The following is a 20,039-nucleotide window of genomic DNA, read 5'->3' as shown; positions in this document are numbered from 1 at the left end:
ATTTCAACGTAGGAAGAATTTTCGCTGATATGTTGAAACTTGCTTCCGTGATTTTGAGCATCGAGTAAGCTGAGATATGTTTTACTTGAATTTTCGACAAATTAAAAAATAATAACAATAAAACAAAAGAGACTCCAAATCTTTATTGTAGTGTTAAAGGACATTTAAAACTTACCCCAAAAAATATAATCTGGGTGTGAAAGGGATTATGGGTAAGAATTTATTGCCAATTTAATGTAGTAGTACTATTCTAACATGGTATTAATTTTTTAGCGTTTATATAATTTTTGGATAAAATCCTTTGGTATATGTAATAAACAACTTATAAGTACACCATATATGAAAGGTTACCTCTTTTTATCAAATAGAAAGAAAATTATGGCAATTTAAATTTCATGATAGAATAGTACTACTCAATAAATATAATTATTATTATTATTATTATTATTATTATTATTATTATTATTATTATTATTATTATTATTATTATTATTATTATTATTATTATTATTATTATTATTATTATTATTATTATTATTATTATTATTATTATGAATATTTTAAAAGGATATACAAATCAGTTAAAAACTGCTATCAATCTGTGTCCTTTAAGTAAAAATAAAAACCTAAAAATATATAGATATAGTTAAAATATTAAATGTACACATAAAATTATTAATAAATAAAAAGATGTTTAGACTTCAAAATATTTAAGTTTCTTGTTGAATTCCTTTTCGGCTAATCGGATCTCTCTAGGTAACAAGTTATAAAGCTTCGCCCCCATGGCAAAAAAGCCTGACTTTGCAAACTCCAGCCTGACCTTAGGCAAAACAAGTCAAATATCTTTGTTTCTTGTCGTTTTTCTATAACGGTTTACTTTAAAATAATCTTGAAAATTTGAACACACGTTTCCTTCAATGCTTGATTGCATACCTATATAAGTCATTTTGTATAGAAACCGTTTTTATCGACATAATATTATCCGCTTTTGTTTTGAAATTTTTCAGTTTTTCTTTCTGAGTCGATGTCAAGTTCAATTGAACAATACAGTTGTATCTTAATGCTGATAAAATTATGCTCGTGTAAATTGCAACAGTAGCTTCTGGTGTTAGTAACTGTCTCAACCTTTTCAGAAGGTAAAGTTTAGATGTGGCTTTTTCAGTTAACATCAAAGTTCGTTCCAAGGTTAAGGTATTGGTCGATACAAGTGCCGAGATACTTGTATGAATCTGTGCAGTTAATTTTATTTCTGTTGTAAAAAATATCAAGTTTCTTAGACCCACTAGCGATACGTTTTGCAGTTCCAAGGAGCATGCATTCTGTTTTATTCTTCTTTAAATTTATAACTAATTCTTTTGCTTGGAAGTACGATGCAATTCCTTCTAGATCTTCGTTTAACAATTTCTGCACTTCTTCTGTCGTTTTTGCAGAAACAAAAACGACAGTATCGTCAGCAAATTCAATAACGTTGCAATTGATCAGGCAGTCTTCAAAGTCATTAAAAAATATAAGGAATAAAATTGGTCCCAGTATTGATCACCGCATAACAGTGGCAACTGGTCTGATATTTCAAATTTTACTACTTGATGACATTCAAACAGGTAGTTAGCGAACCATTTTAGAGCAAGTCCTTTTATTCCATGATTTTCTAATTTCAATAATAAGTTGTCATGACCCAACGTATCAAATGCCTTGGATAAATCAATAAAAACAGCACCTGATAATAGTCCTCTATCGCCTCCTTTTCTGATGGTGTCAATAAATAAAGTAGTTGCTAGCTCCATTGAACGCTTTCTTCTGTAACCGAACTGTTTATCTGTAAGGAGGTTATTTTCTTCCAGGTAGTTCATAAGTTGGTGTTGAACAGCCTTTTCTAGTATTTTAGAAACAACGGGGAGTATAGACGGCTAGCTATAATTGCCAACCAAAAAAACCCATGCTTCATACCTTGAGGCGTGTACTACGATAAGGCTTTCAAAACTTGTATATGCACGTTCAGCTAGTTAATTAGACTACATGGATTATAGCAACAAAGAATACCTGATGCTATTCGACCTGCTGGATAAAGAGAAGGCAAAGTTTAAACAAAAAATCTCACAGCACTTTTTTCTAACAACCATAGTAGACAAGTAATGTTCTTCGTTGCTTAATACTGCCATTATCCAACGGTTACAAATTACTACGTACAGGATTCTTCGATGTGATAAGGTACCATTGCTAAATTTCGGCTAGCCTCGGATGTTGTTTGTTTTCTTCAAAAAAAGTGTTTGAAACTTCTGAAAAAACTATTATAACTTTATTATTTTGGCTAAATCGTGATGACATATTAATTTAACATGTAAATATTCCTATACAATTAAAATATGGTGCTCTGCGCGCAATGTTTTAATAAAACTTTTATGCGACGAGAACATCCCCCAAACTTTTTAAAATACCGATTTTTTCTTTGAAGAAAAAGTGCGGGTACCATTAACAGATGTTAATGAAGATAAGCTGCTAAAGGTTGTTGTGGAAATGAGGCGGGAAGAACAAAAATTTATTCGCAACGTAGTGTTCACATCAGACGAATATATTGTCACCGCTTTCGATGACCAACAGTTGAACGACATCGAGAAATTGTGCGTAAATCAAAACAAAATAATTGTGATGGATACCACATTCAATGTGTGTGATATGTGGCTTACAGATATCGGCTATCAAAACCTCCGACTTGTAAACGACAAAGGTAATCATCCTTGGTTTTATGGTCCCGTCCTTTTGCATATGAGAAAAATACCCGAAACATTTTCACGTTTTGCAACAGAATTTCTTTTAGCCAACAGCAAATTACGTAGCCTAACTTATTTGGGTACTGATCTTGAACGAGCATTATTCCAAGGGTTTAAACATGTCTTACCTGATCTTAAAAGTCTGCTTTGTGTTAAACACATGTCTGATCGAGACAAAAAAAAGTTGACACAGCTTGGTGCAAAGGGGCAGAAAATTTTTTTAGCGAATATCTATGGCATCAATGACGGCGTTGTTATGGAATTAGGATTAGCGAAGGAGAATTGGGAGGACCTTGCTCCAACTTTCCACGACTGGTTTTCGAGGAATCGAGGAAAACAGTTTATTGAAAGCGTGATCGAGTCGGCGAGAGAGGGATCTGGTCTGGATGGGCTATTCTACAACAATGCAATCGAATCACTTCATTCCATTTTAAAAATGGAAACTGGAAATAAAAAACTTGGAAATATCGAGCTTATTTCAAAAGTGAAGGTCATTATTCAGAGACAAAGAACTGAAGAAGTTCGAGCTGTTTACCAGTCTGGAAAGTACAGATTAGCAAATGATTACAATCAATTTCAGGTAATAATATAATTGTTGTATACACTTTTTTTATAAGAAACAGGAAATTTTGCTTCAGCCTGAAATGCACTTGCCATTGTTTTTATTTTTCAGCAATTCTGATCCTCATTGTTCTTATAAAATTGTTCTTATATAAAAAAAGTGTAATTGTATAATTGGTAGTAACATACTCGTTTTAAAAAATTACTTTTCATAGATGCTGACATAGCATACGTTCACGTCGAAAAAATTATATGATCAATAATTGCAATATTACACAGGTTGATCCAATCACTTGGCACCGTTGGGACGAGGCACGTAGAATGCAGCATGTAAACAGTCTTCGACAATTTTCACCATCGTTTAGTGACCTGTATATAACATCTAAAAACGTTGGGAGGAAGACAAACCACATTAATCGCAAACGCCACTTCACAGATGCAGTAATAGCCGAGGAAAGGATTGATACAACTCAAACCCCGGTCACACCACTAGTTGTTAAAAAGAAAAAAAATGGCGATTATCATTGCCAAAAGGTGATGCCCAGTTGAATTAACTATGATTAACCCTAAACGAAAGACCTCTGGGAAATGTATGATGCTACGACTCAAGGCAATGCATAAAATGGTTACAAGGTATTTTTAGTTCGTGTAATTCTTTAACATATTGAAAATGTTATACTCTCTGTCTAAAGGTTTAAGCTCTATACGTTAGAATGGCTGGCATATGGTATTTTCTTGAAACAAATTGTTTTAATATGTTTTAGATGTGTCTCACCAAGTTGTACCATGAGAATTACGCCGCAAGACTTTCTCATCATCAAGTCTACTGGCGTCGTTACATTCACCGACAAATATAAGAAAGTGCAGAAGAGAGAAGGTCCTGTCTATGTCCATTTTCTCGAAGAATGTTTAAAGGGCTACGTTGAGAATTTTAAGTATGAAAACGTGACCGTATCCGACGATACGAAAAACAATCTCACTACCGCACAATGTAATTTTGTGCTTTCGCTAGGAATACCCATTACATTGTAAATATGTTTTTCACTATATTACAGTAGCTAACTAAGTACTATTAATGTTCCTATTACCATTAAGGTCAATCCAGCGCGTGAGGTTTTTTGTGCGTGTGTTTTGCCAATTTTCTCGTTGTGAACAATCGCTTTTTAACATTGTATATTGTTTTACATGTAAATAAAAACATATAAACAAAAATCCTATTTTTTCTTAACCCTACGCAATTATAGCTACCTTTTATCCTATTTTACAAAAAACCGTTAAAAGTCCAGCATTGTTATTTGCCCAAAGATTTAGGGGCAAGGCGGTTTATGAAATCGCGCCCCTGACGGTACCAAATTAATAAATTAGTGCATGATTTTGTTACACGTGTTAAGCCCTAATTCCACCGACCATCATTACAGAGAAGCAGGGCAGAGGAGACTGGGAGTTAGAAGCTAAATCACTGCTGCGGTATATTAGCATTTCATCCACAGAAAGAAAGGAGGTTTTAATAAAGAAGGAGGGAATATTGGAGATTATTTTTTCATCAAAGCATTGCAATTGCTATGCTACTGCTGGACTTACTAGAGAGGCGGAACAACGCTTACGCGCAATTTTTATACTGACTATGTCTGAAAAAGTACCCTAAAAAGAGCATATGATATATGATTTTCACACTTGATGTTTTTGACTAAAGAAAATTCTTTACTATCAATTATATTTCTCTGTAGTAAATGAATATCGAAAACACAATGTCCAGTGCAACATACGTGGTCGAGTAAAAATTTTAAAAAGAGTTAAATTTCTCCGTATTTAATTCGAAATCTTCTTTTGGGTGTACGCATTCTCACTGTATTTAAGATCGGCGCAGTTTGCGCATGACATTTGAAATCGGCTGGGCGATTCTGGCTGATTCTGGGTGGCTCTGGCTGATTCTGGGTGGTTCTGGGTGATTTTGGGTGGTTATGGCTGATTCTGGGTTGTTCTGGGTAGTTCCATAGTTTAGTAATACCGGACCTTTAGACATCCAAGGAGAAAGGATGTTTTTATTTCTTATTGTAACACAAGTAAATAACATCCAGTTTGGTCTCTAAGCGTTCTGGGAAGAGAGTTAAAGGGTCTGGGTGCTGGGATTACAAAAGGATAAGTGCAGAAGGGAGAAGTGACTTCTGCTGGCAGATGACATCACATCTGGCAGTTTTCAGAGTCTTCCTTTACATGATGTTGTGTGGCATAAAACAGGGTGAAGAAGGAAGTTTGGTACAAAGCCCAGTCTTTTTCGGGATTATTTGAGTAGATGTGCGATGATTCGCACGTGTAAATCAAGTAATGCGTGCGATGTAAAGCGCACGTGCAAAGAATGTTACGCATGCGTTACGGGCTCTGAGGTTATTTTTGTGGCGCATTCATTTTGCGGTAGAAAAGTGGGGGACGTTTAAATTGTGAACCCCAGACACGATGCATGACTATACTGTCATTTTTATATTTACTGTTTATTTTTTAGGTCATCACAAACAAATAGGCAAAAATATGCTTTGTTTTCAAATTAAAAAAAATCATTATTCACGTGGCTTAATTAAAACTTGTGGGTTTCGTTTTTACAGGCATAAAGAAAAAATCCATTAAATTTGGACCTGCTAGGGTTTCCAATTGTTTTGTCAAATAAAGAAATTATTTACAATTAAATCCATGATAAAATGTCTATTCCGCCTTTAAGTGCAGTTTTGCAGACTTGCTTCATCCGTGCTCCGTCGGCGTTCACCTCCGCATTAGTTAAGAACTGCATGGCTGGATTTCTTGGTAAGACCTGGTTACCAACGACGAAGGGGCCAGGCAAAAGAGATTTATGTCTACATAGTTATTTTAACTAAGTCAGGAGTCGGTAAATTGGCTAGGATGGTCAGGTTGGCTATGAATAGGCTTGCTCATGGATTAAGAGGACCAGGACTATTCAATAATTTCTGAAATCTAAAAGTGTCCGACCAAGACGGAAGTCTATCGGACGTTTTGTCTGACGAGTCTCCAAAAATTATTTCGAGGGCTGCCATCGCACGCTACAAATTGGATTTTATAGGTTGATTTTCAAAACTCAATATTTATTTTCAGGCGTGCGATTAATCACACGCCTAAAACGATTTAGGCGTGTGCCAAGGCGTGCGCGTGCGATCGCACGCCTCTCCTGAAAAAGACTGAAAGCCTTCTAGTATTTTCCACAAGTAGATAATTTGGTATATATCTCTTCTTCGTTTTAATAAATATATTCTGTTAGACTTTAAATTATTCCAGCAATTTTTTCTATCAGAGCCATAGATTTTTCGGAAAAAAGTTTGATTGTACTGATTCGAGTGATTTCACAAGGTACTTCAAAGAAGGCGACCATATTTATTTTTTTATTTATTCTTTCTTTATAGTCGATATACAATATACAATAAAACATGCTAGATACATTAATTAAAAAAAAAAGAAAATTTGTTAGCCTTGGGCTAATTAAAATCGACTGTCCTAAAATAAAGTTTCTAAAAAAATAGGAGATTTATATTATAAAATAAGAAGCTAATTCGTATATCCTACGTTACAAATATATGTGGCACAGAGACGACAACTGCACTGAATAAACGGAATGGTGTTTAGCCCGTGATGGAATAAAGACAACGAAGGGGCATTTCGGACAGAGTTTGGAAGCTTCTCCCATAATTTAGACGCAATATAAGATACGCTTAATAGATCATGCTTTGTGGTGCGAGTTCTGCACCTTTCAAGAGAACTTGATGCACGGAAACTATATGCTGTGTTTTTGAATACAAAAACATCATTCATGTAGGATGGATTCTGTTTCATTTTTGTTTTAAAAACCTCCTATAACAATTTTCGGCAGAACTTTTCTTGAATACTGATTCTGCATTCATTTTCAATTCTGTCGCATAAAAGTCTATTTGCTCTACTATGAATGCTATTAATTTTATGTAGTAGATCTCTACTTGAAAATCCCCATATAAGAGGGCAGTAATTAAATATGCTAGAAATAAATGAATTAGCAATAACATTTCGCTTATAATTAGACATATATGGTGATATACGTTTTAGGGCATTGATCTTGGCATTAGCCTTCTTACATAATGGAAGAACATGTTGCCGGAAAGAAAGCTGATTGTCCAGAATTATACCCAACAAATTTACGTATGGAGACTCTTGTAATATATTATTTTTCAAATTTAAAGTAACAAAGTCTTTGTTTTTTGATTTTCCCAGAATGAGCAGTTTGCACTTCTCAGAATTTAACTGAAGCCCATTATTGGAAAACCATGTGCTAACAGTTGAAAAAGCACTTTCTAAACATAACTTTATCTCCTCAAATTGTTTTCCATATGTATAAAGTGTATCTGCGTAATTACAAATTTTAACATCAGCTCTATCATTAAAAATAAACATTAAATCATTTATATAAATATTGAATAAAAGTGGACCCAGAATCGAACCTTGTGGAACACCACTAATAATTTCTTTCCACAAGCTGAAATAGCCATCAATTCCGACTCTTTGGAACCGATTGGTGAGATAACTCCTTAAAAGACCTAAAGCACTTTTTGAGAAACCATATGCATGTAGTTTCGCTATTAACAGATTATGATCCACACAATCAAATGCTTTACTCAAATCCATCAATAGCGCCCCTACAGCATTTCCTTTATCAAGATCTTTTCGCCACGATTCTATCATGTGAAGCAAAACATGCTGGCTGCTAAAACCCTTACGAAAACCTGACAAAAGAGGTGATAATTTACTATCAATAAATTCATAAATCTGATCAAACATAATACGTTCAAAAATTTTTGACGCACTGCTCAGTTTACTAACAGGACGATATTTCAATTTTGATGAACGATCTCCGTTTTTAAATAGTGGACAAATATCAGCCAATTTCATTGCTCCAGGGAAAACTTCATCGACAATAGATTTCTCAAACAGCTTGTTGATATGCTCTCCGTATACATCGACGTAATATTTGAGGAAACATGGTGGAATTGCTCCTTTGGGACCAGATTTGTTTTCTTTTAGGTTACAAATATACTTTTTCATGATGTCAATTTCAATTGATTTGAAGCTCATTTTGTTGGTAGTGGTAACATGTTTCTTTATCCATATTATACTTGGATGCTGTTCGTAATTCTTGATGACGTTTTCAATATCGTTTTTAATATCGTTATAGTTTTCGTGCGGAATTCCATCAATATTCAAAGAATTCGTGACATTAACAAAATGATCATTTATTATATTTGCTATATGTTCTTTTTCACGAATTATTTGATCATTTTCAACTATTACTTGGACTGTATCTTTTACACATTTGTTGGAAAATATGGGCTTTACAGTTTTCCAGAACTTTTTGTTATCAAAAATGTTGTTCATATTTAGTGATGTGTAATAAATTCTTTTTGCGTCTCTACAAACAGTCACACATTTGTTTCTTTGCCTTTTAAAGTTTTCCCAGTTTTTGATAGAAGGGTGCTTATTGTAGATATTTTTAAATCTCGATCGAATTATTATCTCCTTTCGTACTGCTTTTGTTATAAATGGAGAGTTATTATTTCTAACAACTTTGTATTTTATAGGGGCGTGTTTGCTGACCAACTGACTGAATTGTTCGTCAAAGTCGTTGTAATTTAAGTCATTGTTTAATGCAATAAGTGACTCAAGGTCATATTATCGTCATGTTCAACAACATTGAAATCACCCATTAAAATAATATTATCAGAATTAATTTTCGAAAGAAACTCACGAATGCATCTTGTAAGATATTTAGTATTCAAGGATGGTGGTTTATAAATGCCAGCAACAATCCATTTTTGTTTACGTAAATTAATTTCCAAAAATATTGCTTCTATATGTTCTGGTAAGGACGTTTTATCGATTTCTCTGCAAACAATGTTATTTCTAACATAAAACATAATTTTATTTATTTATTTATTTATTTATCATCAATATTTACCCAGGATATACATTTCAGTATAAATTTCTGCTTTTCAAATGTGTCCTGCTACACCTCCACCATATTGGTTTCTATCGTTTCTGAATGGTGGATAAAAACCATTCATATGAAATTGTGAGTTCAGAAAGCTTCCATCAAGTTTTGTTTCTGATACTAAGAAAATATCAACTTTATCACACAAGAGATTGTTTAAATGTTCAAATTTATTTCTGATTGAGTTGATGTTTAAGTGTCCAATCATAAGTTTGGACATGTTTTTCGTTTTCAAATATTTAATGGATTTGACATCACTAATTTGAGGTGATTCAATTGATAGAAGTGCGTCTCTGTGCAGTACATATCAGCACTTGTTGATATAACTGGCAAATGTTTTATGTTCTTTGTTCCATTCTTATTCAAATGAAGTTTACTACCGTTCAAATGGTGTTTGCTGATATTACTATGTTTTATGTAGCAAATATTTCTTTCTTGACATGATCGTTCTAAAATTCTGTTAAGTTCTAATGCCTTTCTGTTAAAATTATCATCTCGCATAGTAAGTCAAGACACCATTACAGAAGGACAAGAATTGCTGACATCAGTAACCAAGTCAATAATAGAGTCTGAAATTTCATTTGGTGATTTAGAAGAGCAAAGATCATTCGTTCCAACATGTATAATTGTGCGATTTGGTTTATCTGTTTTTGACAGTGGTATAATATAATTTCTTATACGGTCTGTATTGGCGCCAGGAAATGATCGAATATGATATCCTGTTTTTCTAAGAGTTTTTCTTTGATCTTCCATCCTTTAACAATTTTTATAATACTATCACCATATATGCATGTCACAGATTTTTCAAACTCATGATGTGAAACGCAACTTTCATTTAAAGAAGTATCAACATTGTATTCAGCAAGATTTTCTAAGCGTTTCTGTAGTGTTGGTTTTCTATCATGTAGAGTTTTGTACTTACTGTTATGTTCACATCGAACCATGTTTAGTTGTTCTTTTACTGTAGATTCGTTTCGGCGCTGATATTCTACAGTGTTCTTTTTATAAACAGCGTGTTTTTTTTTCTGTGTCAAACCGAACATATTCAATTGATCTTTTATCGTTGTATTGTGCCGCAATAAATGATCGTTATTCTTCGAAATAATGTTCTCATTCCCTAGAGGGTTGCTGTTAATTTCGTGATCCGTATTAGAGGTCTCCGAAGACAAATCATTTAGCGTCAAAATTTGGCTTTCGTCATGAGAGGGTTTTACCGTCGTCATGCATGATTGACTTCGCCGTTCGTTTATACATTCCACTAAAACTTCTAAAAAACCAGTCCAATCAGTCAACTGTTTTTTCAAGAAAGTGTTATCTTCCTGTAACATTATAATACGGTTTTCTAAAATTCTATGATTATCACCAAATTTATTCTTGTCGTTTGCAATTTGTTTTACTTCTGACATAATCTCAGGACGAAGTATATCTATACGTTGTTCTATACACTTCTGTAAACCATTAGGAATAGTTTCATTATCTTCACATTCTCCACAGCAAGATCTAAGATCCATTTTCAATATCTCATTGCTTGAAAGCAGCTTTCCATTTAAGTTAACATACTCAAAATCTTTAACAACTTTAATACGTTTCCGCTTATCCGCCATCTTCGCAGGTAGTCACAGGTAGTAACTGCGAGCAATATTCTAGATAGGGTACAACTAGTGATCTCCATAGTGTAAGCATTACAACTGGTTCTCTTGATTGAAACACTCAAAGGATCCAGCTTGAAAATCGTTTTCCTTTTTCTATAACGTTGTTGATTATGAATCATGAAGGTACAGTCAGTGCTCAGGATTACTCCTAAGTCCTTAACATAATTCTTGGTTGTTATAGTTTCTCCGCTTGGATGGTGACTTGTACTGTAGGAAGATTGCTTCAGTTCATGGTTTTTACCATATTGTAATAATTGAAATTTTGTTTCATTAAAAAACATATTGTTGTGATTTGCCCAGGCATAGACGTGGTTTAGTGACATTTGATGATTCTCTGTTTCGTTAAGGATGAGTATTTGTGGAAGCAAGCAAGTGTCATCTGCAAAACTTGAAAGGAGTGTGCATTGATGAATGCTTTTATCGATATCATACATGAGAATGATGAAGAGAAGAGGACCTATAAGACACTCCTGTGGAACACCAGGCAGAACATGCACTGGTGAAGAGATGCTGCCATTTACACAGACCATTTGAGTCAATTGTAGCTATATAATTGTTCTTGTGTTGTATTAGAATTTTTATATGATTTTTGAAGATTTTTTTTCGATTCCCAGATTTCTAGCAGGGGAGGTGATTCTTAAGATCAGTTTATTGATCCAAGATCTTTGTCGCATCTAATTTTTTCTTTCTCTTGGTATTTTCCCAGGATGAAAATAATTTTGGTTTTTGCGAATTTGTGTAAGGTTTTTAACACAATCGTATGAGATTTTGAGAAAACGCTGGAATTTGTCTTCTAGGGGTAGTAAATTAAATTCCGTAGACCAATTGATTCTAGATTCCAGGAAGCTTGAATATATTTTGGAAGTTTTTCAAATATATTCGTCTGGTATCATATCAAGAAAGCATGATTTGTGTGCTTCTTGTCCACAGATTTCACACGACAATAATGATTGATCTGTTAGCTTAATACAATACTCTTGGTTACAGATTTGACATGCATCTGTTGTAAGGCGTTGGACAGACAAGAACACTTGTGTATGTTGTTGAATATATTATATAGCTCCTCACTTGTTACATGTCTCTTGCCTACTGATACAAGCTTGCACACCCACTGACCATACCTGGACTCTCCATCCTACAGCTAAAGGAGGGTCTTGACTAGAGCCCAGGTGGTCAGGGGAAAGTACAGGACAGAACAGATAGATAGATAGATAGATAGATGTGCATATTTTACATGGCTAGCCTCACAAATATCGAGGGATATACCCTGTCTATTATTTCCAGGAGGGGCAATGGCTTAGATGGAGAGTCCTAGAGTATTTAATGCTCATTTTGAGCGACGCAGACCCAATTAGGGCCCGCGCTCTACTACTACCAGAGCATGTTGCATGAAAAGGTAATCATAGGTTTCAATAAGAACGGGTTTATTGCACTTCTGGTTAAAGAGCTTTTCAATTTGAGTTGTGTGTTTTAAGGGATCATAAAGTCTTAGACAATTTCTTACATTATGGTACAAGGAGCGTTTGCACAAAGTTCAGCTAAAACATCCCCTTGCTTCTTAGTAATTGAATTCTCTTGTAAAACAGTGTTTGTTTAGAGCAAAACTGCTAACTTTTGAGAAGACATTCTTTTAAAACGGAAAGCAGGAACAATAAATAACAAATGCAACTATGAAAGAATTTGGGAAGCAAGTATAACAAGTTTTACGTATATACCTGTTCGACTGCCCATATAATTATCCAAATTAATATGTGCAGCCGGTCCTAGGTGTATCACTCATAAAATCAATCTGTTCTTTGTCTTGATTCAAGAAATATTGATAACAATTCGGATTTCAAGTTCCAAGTTTCATACACAATAAGTGTATCACTCATAAAATCAATCTGTTCTTTGTCTTGATTCAAGAAATATTGATAACAATTCGGATTTCAAGTTCCAATTTCATACACAATAAGTGTATCACTCATAAAATCAATCTGTTCTTTGTCTTGATTCAAGAAATATTGATAACAATTCGGATTTCAAGTTCCAATTTCATACACAATAACCGGTATAAATAGCCTTTGACCTTACAAGTGTATTAGTATATTATACATCTATATATATATCCCTTAAACTGTGCAAAATATATGATTACATTGTAACTTTCTTCTATATATGTGAATGTTTTATGAAAATGTTGATGGAATTAATATTTGGAATTAATTTTTTAAAGCATCTTAGGTAACCTTCAAAAAACATTATCTATATATAAAAAAATTAAAAAAAAATCTCTCAAAAAACTAATGAAACAAATAATCAATGGTAAGTTGCTATGGTGTTACCAGACCACATAAATCATATATATTAGAAGTTCATTATGTACATCGTTATCTTTATGTGTTTTTTTTACCTTTTTTTAACAGAAGAAATTAAAATAATAAAAGGAAAAACATATATGTATATATTTTCAAAATTTCAAAAACAAGATATTTGGTATATATATATTAAGCTATTTGTTTTTTTTATCAACCCATCAAGACCAGAAATCATCAGAATGAGAAATCATCAGAATTTAAATTTGCGATTGAGCCTAAGTTGAAAGTTTTGGTGGAATTTAGGGTCAAGAACACTAAATTAATATCCACGAAAAATTTTTACCCGCAAAAAATTCATTCCCAAAAATAGTTGAATTCAATTTCTTTTTTCAATGATTGGTCCAGTTTGATATTCTATATCTAGCATGGTTTGTCATGGTCTTTATTCGATGTTAAAAAACTAAATTTTGTTTGTATAAAAAAACTTTTTTAAAGTAATAGCACAAGAAATAATATCTACAAATGGTTTTAAAAAGCTCATTTTATTTGTTTAGCAGTCTTATATGATTGAGATGCAGAACAATAAAATTTTTCCTGATTTAAATATATTGCATGACACTACACTACAAAATGCGCTACAATTTGGTATAGCACCATGTGTTGACTAAATGATTTCATATGTTAGCCATTCAGTTTTAAGTTTGATGAAAAAACAACTAGCTAAAGTAAAAAAACTGCAATGCAATACAGACTTGGCGTATTACTATTACTTGATTAATATACTATTACTTGATTAATATACTATTACTTGATTAATATACCATTACTTGATTAATATACCATTACTTGATTAATATACCATTACTTGATTAATATACCATTACTTGATTAATATACCATTACTTGATTAATATACTATTACTTGATTAATATACTATTACTTGATTAATATACTATTACTTGATTAATATACACAATTGGTAAAACATTGTTACCACAACTTTTTAGTTTATCAATATTCTAAATGTAGTGGAATATGAACATTATACGGAATGAAGTTCAACTCAAAAAAGAACAACGTGAGCGAGAGCATCTTGAAAAGTTAAGAAAAGAAGGAAAAGTACTTGAACAATTGGAAAAAGAAAAAGACAAGACAAAAGAAGTAACAATATGCAGAACTACCACTGATATACAGAAACGGAAATTAGATAAGTTAATGAGTGACCCAGTAAGCTTTCACACTTTAATTAATTTTTTAAGATCCTTGTTATTTCTTGTTACTGTAAAGAAGTGCAGTTAAATGTCTAATTTCAAGCCATTTTTATTATTTAACCAGGGGAGATGCAAAAAATTTTTCCATTGTTTCTTAATTCGAGTTTCTTTTGAATGTGCCTTTTTGAAATTTAACTTTTTGTCACTCATTTTTATGGCGAATAATATAACCAGAAGCTTAAACATTATTAACAAAGAAACAGAGTCGAAAAAGTTTCTTTTAAAAATTGATATTTCGACCTTACACCCATCATTAGAATGTATAAGAAGTGATAAAATTCGTTGAAAATAAAAACAAAAGTTAAATAGGCTCAATTATGTTGAAGTGTCTAAAAAAGACCATTTTTTTCATACTTTACTGCATGAAGTCTTCGTGACACAGAAATTTCACAGTTTTGCAGTTGGATTCTCTAAACAAGAAGAAGACTGTCAACTTCTTGGTTATAGACTCAAAATTGTTATCAATGATGATGATATTTTTAAACCTGAGCTGAATTTCACAGACATCTTTGTCAACTGCACAGTCAAATAATTTGATTTTTGCATGAAAAACAAAGAATCTTTTTATATAAATAAGATTTTCTCTTAATTTACAAGTCGATAATTTCACTTAATAGAATTTTTTTTTTAAATTTGAACCTTGCAAGCATAAAAACGTTTCTTTAATTTTTCCTTTTTCAAATTGAACTGAAAAATTAAAATGCTACAAAATATACATATTTCTTGAACCACTGATTGCTGCAAATTAAAATTAATATAACCAAAAAACTGAACATGGACAAAAGAACATAATTACACTAATTAGTATGATTGCAATAGCCGATATATTTTCTGCACAATTTTAATGTTTTAAAACCTTTTGGTTGGTTGCATACATAATTTCTTTGACTTAATTCTTTAGATGAAAGAGGCATATATCCCAGAACCACGAAAAGAGTGGAAACCAAGGGAAGCACCCGAATTTGTTAGACATGTAATGGGTAATGTATGGAAGTTAATAAGAAGAACTTTGTTAGTGTAATTTGATATGGTCAAAATTTATTGTCAGGAAAATTTTTCTCTGTTCTAACTCAGTTTCCCGTACTTTGCTGGAATGTTAAACTGATTTGACATTTAAGAATGTACATACTTTGTATTTGAATACCTTTACCTTTATGCTTACGTTATATAATTCTGTTTATGGTCAAAAGCCTGCAAATACCACTTAAGGCATGGCCCATGCTACCTGTGTTTTATAAAGTTTGTATTTAAGCCTATTTTTGGGTGTTATTTAGGTTCTAGTGCTGGTGCTGGTAGTGGAGAATTTCATGTTTATAGAGGAATACGAAAACGTGAAAGAAAACGACAGGAATATTTGGAAAAAAAATCTGTTAAGGTATACAACTGGAGAATTAAAAATGTGTTTAAAGCTAACAAATATTGTATATTTACAGGAAAAAAACATTTTTTACTCTTGTGCTATGAAGTTATTGTAGAGAGCTTTTTGCTTTTGTGTGATGATCTAGATGTCTATATTATAAAATAACGTTGCAATGTATATGTTTATGTTGTTCCTAAAATTTTTAGACTGAATTGGATGAGAAATTTAATGAAAAAATGATACAAAACAAACTTCAAGCAGAAGAAGCAACTGCAAAGAAACGAGCTAAAAGGTTAAAAATAATTATTTATTAAGACATTTGAGAAAGCTTATGCGTTCTACAAGCATATGGTTTTATTTAAGATCGGGTGAAGGTCAAGGGTCTCTTTTGAGAGAGAAGAGAGGAATTAAAAATCCTCCACCATTTCTTAGTGTACAGGGGCGATTGTGGAAGTCCCATGAAAACCACATAGTGATGGTGTCACTTTAAAAAACACCCAGTCCAGTCTGTGAATGGTTGGCGTTAGGAAAGGCATCCAGCTGTAAAACAATGGCAAAACTTTTTATTAATGGCAGTGAGAACAGTTGATCAGATAACTGCGTAAACAGGACTGGAACTCTAAGGAGGGAAGGTGTTGCGCATGATAGGACAGATGTCAGGTGTGAGCATCATCAGATCGTTACCCACTGGTTGGTACACTGAGAGGTAGTTGAGATGTTAGAACATTATGTTGATATGCGTTGTGTTCAGGAAGGCAGGACGACAAGGTATTATGGTTTTTTGGATTGGTAATAGTGATGGATATGGAGGAGTTGGCATATTTGTCACAGAGAATTGGGTAGAAAAAGTAATAGATGTTATGCGTGTTAGTAGTTGTATTATAGTAATAAAGTTTTTGATAAGTAATATAATTGTCATTTTTATGTCAGTTTATGCTTCACAGTGTGGACTCAGTGAAGAAGATAAAGGTAAGTTTTATGATAAGTTAATATCAGTCACATCAAGGTTTGGAGACAGTGAACTCGTCATGGTGGGCGGCATAGGTTGCTGGTTTGTGATATCTTGAAGAGCATGAAAGAAACCAAGGGAAAGTACAGGCCCGTCGTAAAGTCTGGAAGCTGAAGGAATAGATTGTTGTAAGACAATTCAGTGCAAAAGTTCAGCAGGTTGTCCATGGGAGTTATTGTATGTAGTCGAAGAAAGTTTGAGAAGTGGAAGAAAGGAGTGGAAGAGAAAGGATTAGGAGTGAATGCGGCGAAGTCTATAGTTATGTTTAGTAGCATTAAAGCCAAGTATGTCCTTTTAATGGCAGAATGGACTTGTGGACTTCGCAGGAAAGGGTTTGGTAGTAACTCACTTCTTTGTCAGACTTGTAAGCACGGGTACATAAGAAGTGCAGTGGTATTGGAGGAAGGTTAAGAACTGACATTCCGTTTGTATGCAAGCGTTGCAAAGGTGAAATTCTCAATCCTTCTCTTTCTCAATCCTTCTCTCAATCCTTCTCTTGAAACTAGAGGTGTATTTCTTGATATGTCCAAGGCTTTTGATAAAGTTTGGCTCGAAGGTCTTCTTTATAAATTATAATGCTATGGTGTCGAAGGAGGTTTCTACAATATTTTGGAAAATTATAGTAGAAAGTAGTAGTTTTAGGTGTTCAGTCATCCAACTGGATCAATATAAACGCTGGTGTTCCACAAGGCTCTATCCTTGGTCCACTTCTTTTTTTGATTTATATTAATGATCTTCCTGAAAACATTGTATCTGTATCCAAACTGTTTGCTGATGACACATCTATATTTTCTACTGTTTATGACATTACAAAGTGTAGCATAGACCTAAATAATGATCTTTCTACTGTTAAAAAGTGGGCTTTTCAATGGAAGATGGCTTTTAACCCTGATCCTAGCAAACAAGCTACAGAGGTAATTTTTCCCACAAAAAGAAGTCCATTAACCACCCCTCCTTTATATTTTAATGACTCTACCGTAGTATCTTTGCCAACACAGAAACAACTTGAATTAATTCTTGATAATAAACTTAGTTTTGATCATCATTTAAATGAGAAGATATGTAAGGCTGACAAAGGTATATCGCTTATAAAGAGACTTCATAATTATTTCCACGGCAGTCATTATTGTGTATTTATTAGATCACATCTTGATTACGCAGATGTAATATATGACCAGCCACACAATGACAGTTTCTGCAATAAGATAGAATCTGTCCTATACAATGCTGCTCTTGCTGTCACTAAAGCTATCAGAGGTACTTTTTGCGAGCGTCTCTATGAAGAACTTGGTCTTGAGAGCCTTAGCGACAGGCGTTGGTATCGCTGACTTGTTTTCTTTTTCAATATTGTATCAGGTACCTCACCTGGCTATCTAGGTTCATTGCTTCCCTTGAAGCAAAGTTCTTATGACCAGGCTAGAAGTAATTTGTTTAGGAATTTCAAAACCAGTACTGAATATTTTAAGAATTCTTTTTTCCCGTACACGGTAAATGAGTGGAATAAACTTGGGCCCGATTTGAAAAATTTACTATCAATCTCGAAATTTCAAACAGGTCTTCTTAATTTTATTAAGCCAAAAATGCGTCCTGTGTATAAAATCCACGATCCTCGTGGACTAACACTATTAACCCGATTGTGCGTAAACTTTAGTCACTTTAGAGAGCATAAATTCAGACATAATTTTTGCGATACCCTAAATCCTCTTTGCAGTTGTGGTCTTTAAATCGAGTCTACTAATCACTATCTCTTGCGCTGTTCTTTTTACACGCATATAAGAAAAAGACTTTGACAATATTAAAAATACCATAGGTCCAATATCGGACCTATGGTATTTTTGGTGGTGGTGGTGGTGGTGGTGGTGGTGGTGGTGGTTTAACTTTGGAGTTTCATTATATAGCTACAAAATAGTTTAGCTTCTGCAAGTTGGTTTTAACTTTTTTTAGAGTGTATATTTAGTGTGTCTTTTTATTGAGTGCTTTTGTTTTTGCCTGTTTCTAGCGAATTTTAATCACCATTTTGACCTATTTAAGGCATTTTTAACTTCGACATAAATATTGAGAATTGCGCCCCGAATGTTGAGAATTGCACTCTATATCGGAAATATATGTATATCTTGTCCTATTAGCCAATCACGTCCAAAATAATTTTCGTGCTAATGATAAGTGTTAAATACAGGCTATCCTAATATGGTTTATTTTATTGCAATATCCCTCCGTAAATATATCTGTTTTTTAGAAACAAAAAGAAACAAAAGAAATTGTTAGCCAAAACAAATGTTAAAAATGAGCAAGGTAACTTTGTTTAACATCCTTTTTGAACATTTTTTTTGCTTTTTCTTTAAGGTAAAGTGATCCTTTACCACATGTTATGCACCTTGTCCTTAATTAAGTTATCATTATGATAATGGTATACTTTGGACCAGTACTATTTATCAGGAAGGCTTGTAAGCAAATAGGGAATCTAAGGTTTCCAATATGTAATATTTGCAATTAGTTGATAATTTGTATTATGATTGCCTTAAAGGAGGGACAATGACTTACTGTGCATCATTCAACATGTCCTTTTGTTTACCTATAGACAAGAAAGATGAATTGCCTTCTTCAAGTGATAAAAATATGCAGGAGGGAGAGGATGAGGAACCACATTTTGTAATCGGTGGAAAGTAGGATGGAATGGCTTGGAAAAAATAACAACAGCTGGAATGATGACCATGTGTCAGCTACCAAAATACAGCTTACAATATATACGCAACACAACCTCATAACTAGTACTTCTGTTTAGTTGAAGATGTTATAAATGGCGTTAAATATAGACACTTAAAATATGTTAAACATAAAAGAATGAAATAAAAAGTGCTAAACATTGAAACACATGCACTAATGCATTCCCAAATATTTCCTACAAAGACGACACTTATTTTAATAATTTCCTGTATATCGAGTTTTTCTTCCTTTTGATGCAGTTGTATTTTTATGACGGTTTTCACTCAAAAATCGTATTTTACAGTGCTTATTTAATACTTATATTAAGTGTCGTGCTCGTAAATTCCAAACCATTGCTTTTACATGGTTAAGATTAATGAGTACCAAGGTTGAACATTTTT

General features: G+C 33.2%; 3 protein-coding genes across 4 annotated transcripts in view; all 3 read left to right on the top strand.

The window, feature by feature from the left end:
* Positions 1-20,039, top strand: part of LOC130647272 (hydroxymethylglutaryl-CoA lyase, mitochondrial-like) — a 93,287-nt gene that overhangs the window by 68,896 nt on the left and 4,352 nt on the right. The gene's annotated exons all lie outside the window — the stretch shown is intronic.
* Positions 3,422-4,824, top strand: LOC130647279 (uncharacterized). Its single transcript, XM_057453075.1, has 2 exons — positions 3,422-3,962; positions 4,094-4,824. Exons 1-2 carry the CDS (start codon positions 3,886-3,888, stop codon positions 4,359-4,361), a joined length of 345 nt encoding a protein of 114 aa, XP_057309058.1. The 5' UTR covers positions 3,422-3,885; the 3' UTR covers positions 4,362-4,824.
* Positions 6,622-19,948, top strand: LOC130647277 (PRKR-interacting protein 1 homolog). Of its 2 annotated transcripts, XM_057453071.1 has the most exons (8): positions 6,622-7,142; positions 7,410-7,502; positions 14,303-14,522; positions 15,468-15,546; positions 15,841-15,941; positions 16,133-16,218; positions 19,172-19,227; positions 19,514-19,948. In XM_057453071.1, the coding sequence occupies exons 3-8, from the start codon at positions 14,331-14,333 to the stop codon at positions 19,600-19,602; spliced, it is 603 nt and encodes a 200-aa protein (XP_057309054.1). In that variant the 5' UTR covers positions 6,622-7,142; positions 7,410-7,502; positions 14,303-14,330; the 3' UTR covers positions 19,603-19,948. The 2 variants fall into 2 exon arrangements, with proteins under 2 accessions (XP_057309054.1, XP_057309055.1); XM_057453072.1 differs by lacking the exons at positions 6,622-7,142; positions 7,410-7,502 and adding an exon at positions 8,320-13,301.

The sequence above is a fragment of the Hydractinia symbiolongicarpus genome, chromosome 6 (genome assembly GCF_029227915.1).
Source record: "Hydractinia symbiolongicarpus strain clone_291-10 chromosome 6, HSymV2.1, whole genome shotgun sequence".
NCBI lineage: Eukaryota > Metazoa > Cnidaria > Hydrozoa > Anthoathecata > Hydractiniidae > Hydractinia > Hydractinia symbiolongicarpus.
This window is presented reverse-complemented; position numbering and strand designations above follow the sequence as displayed.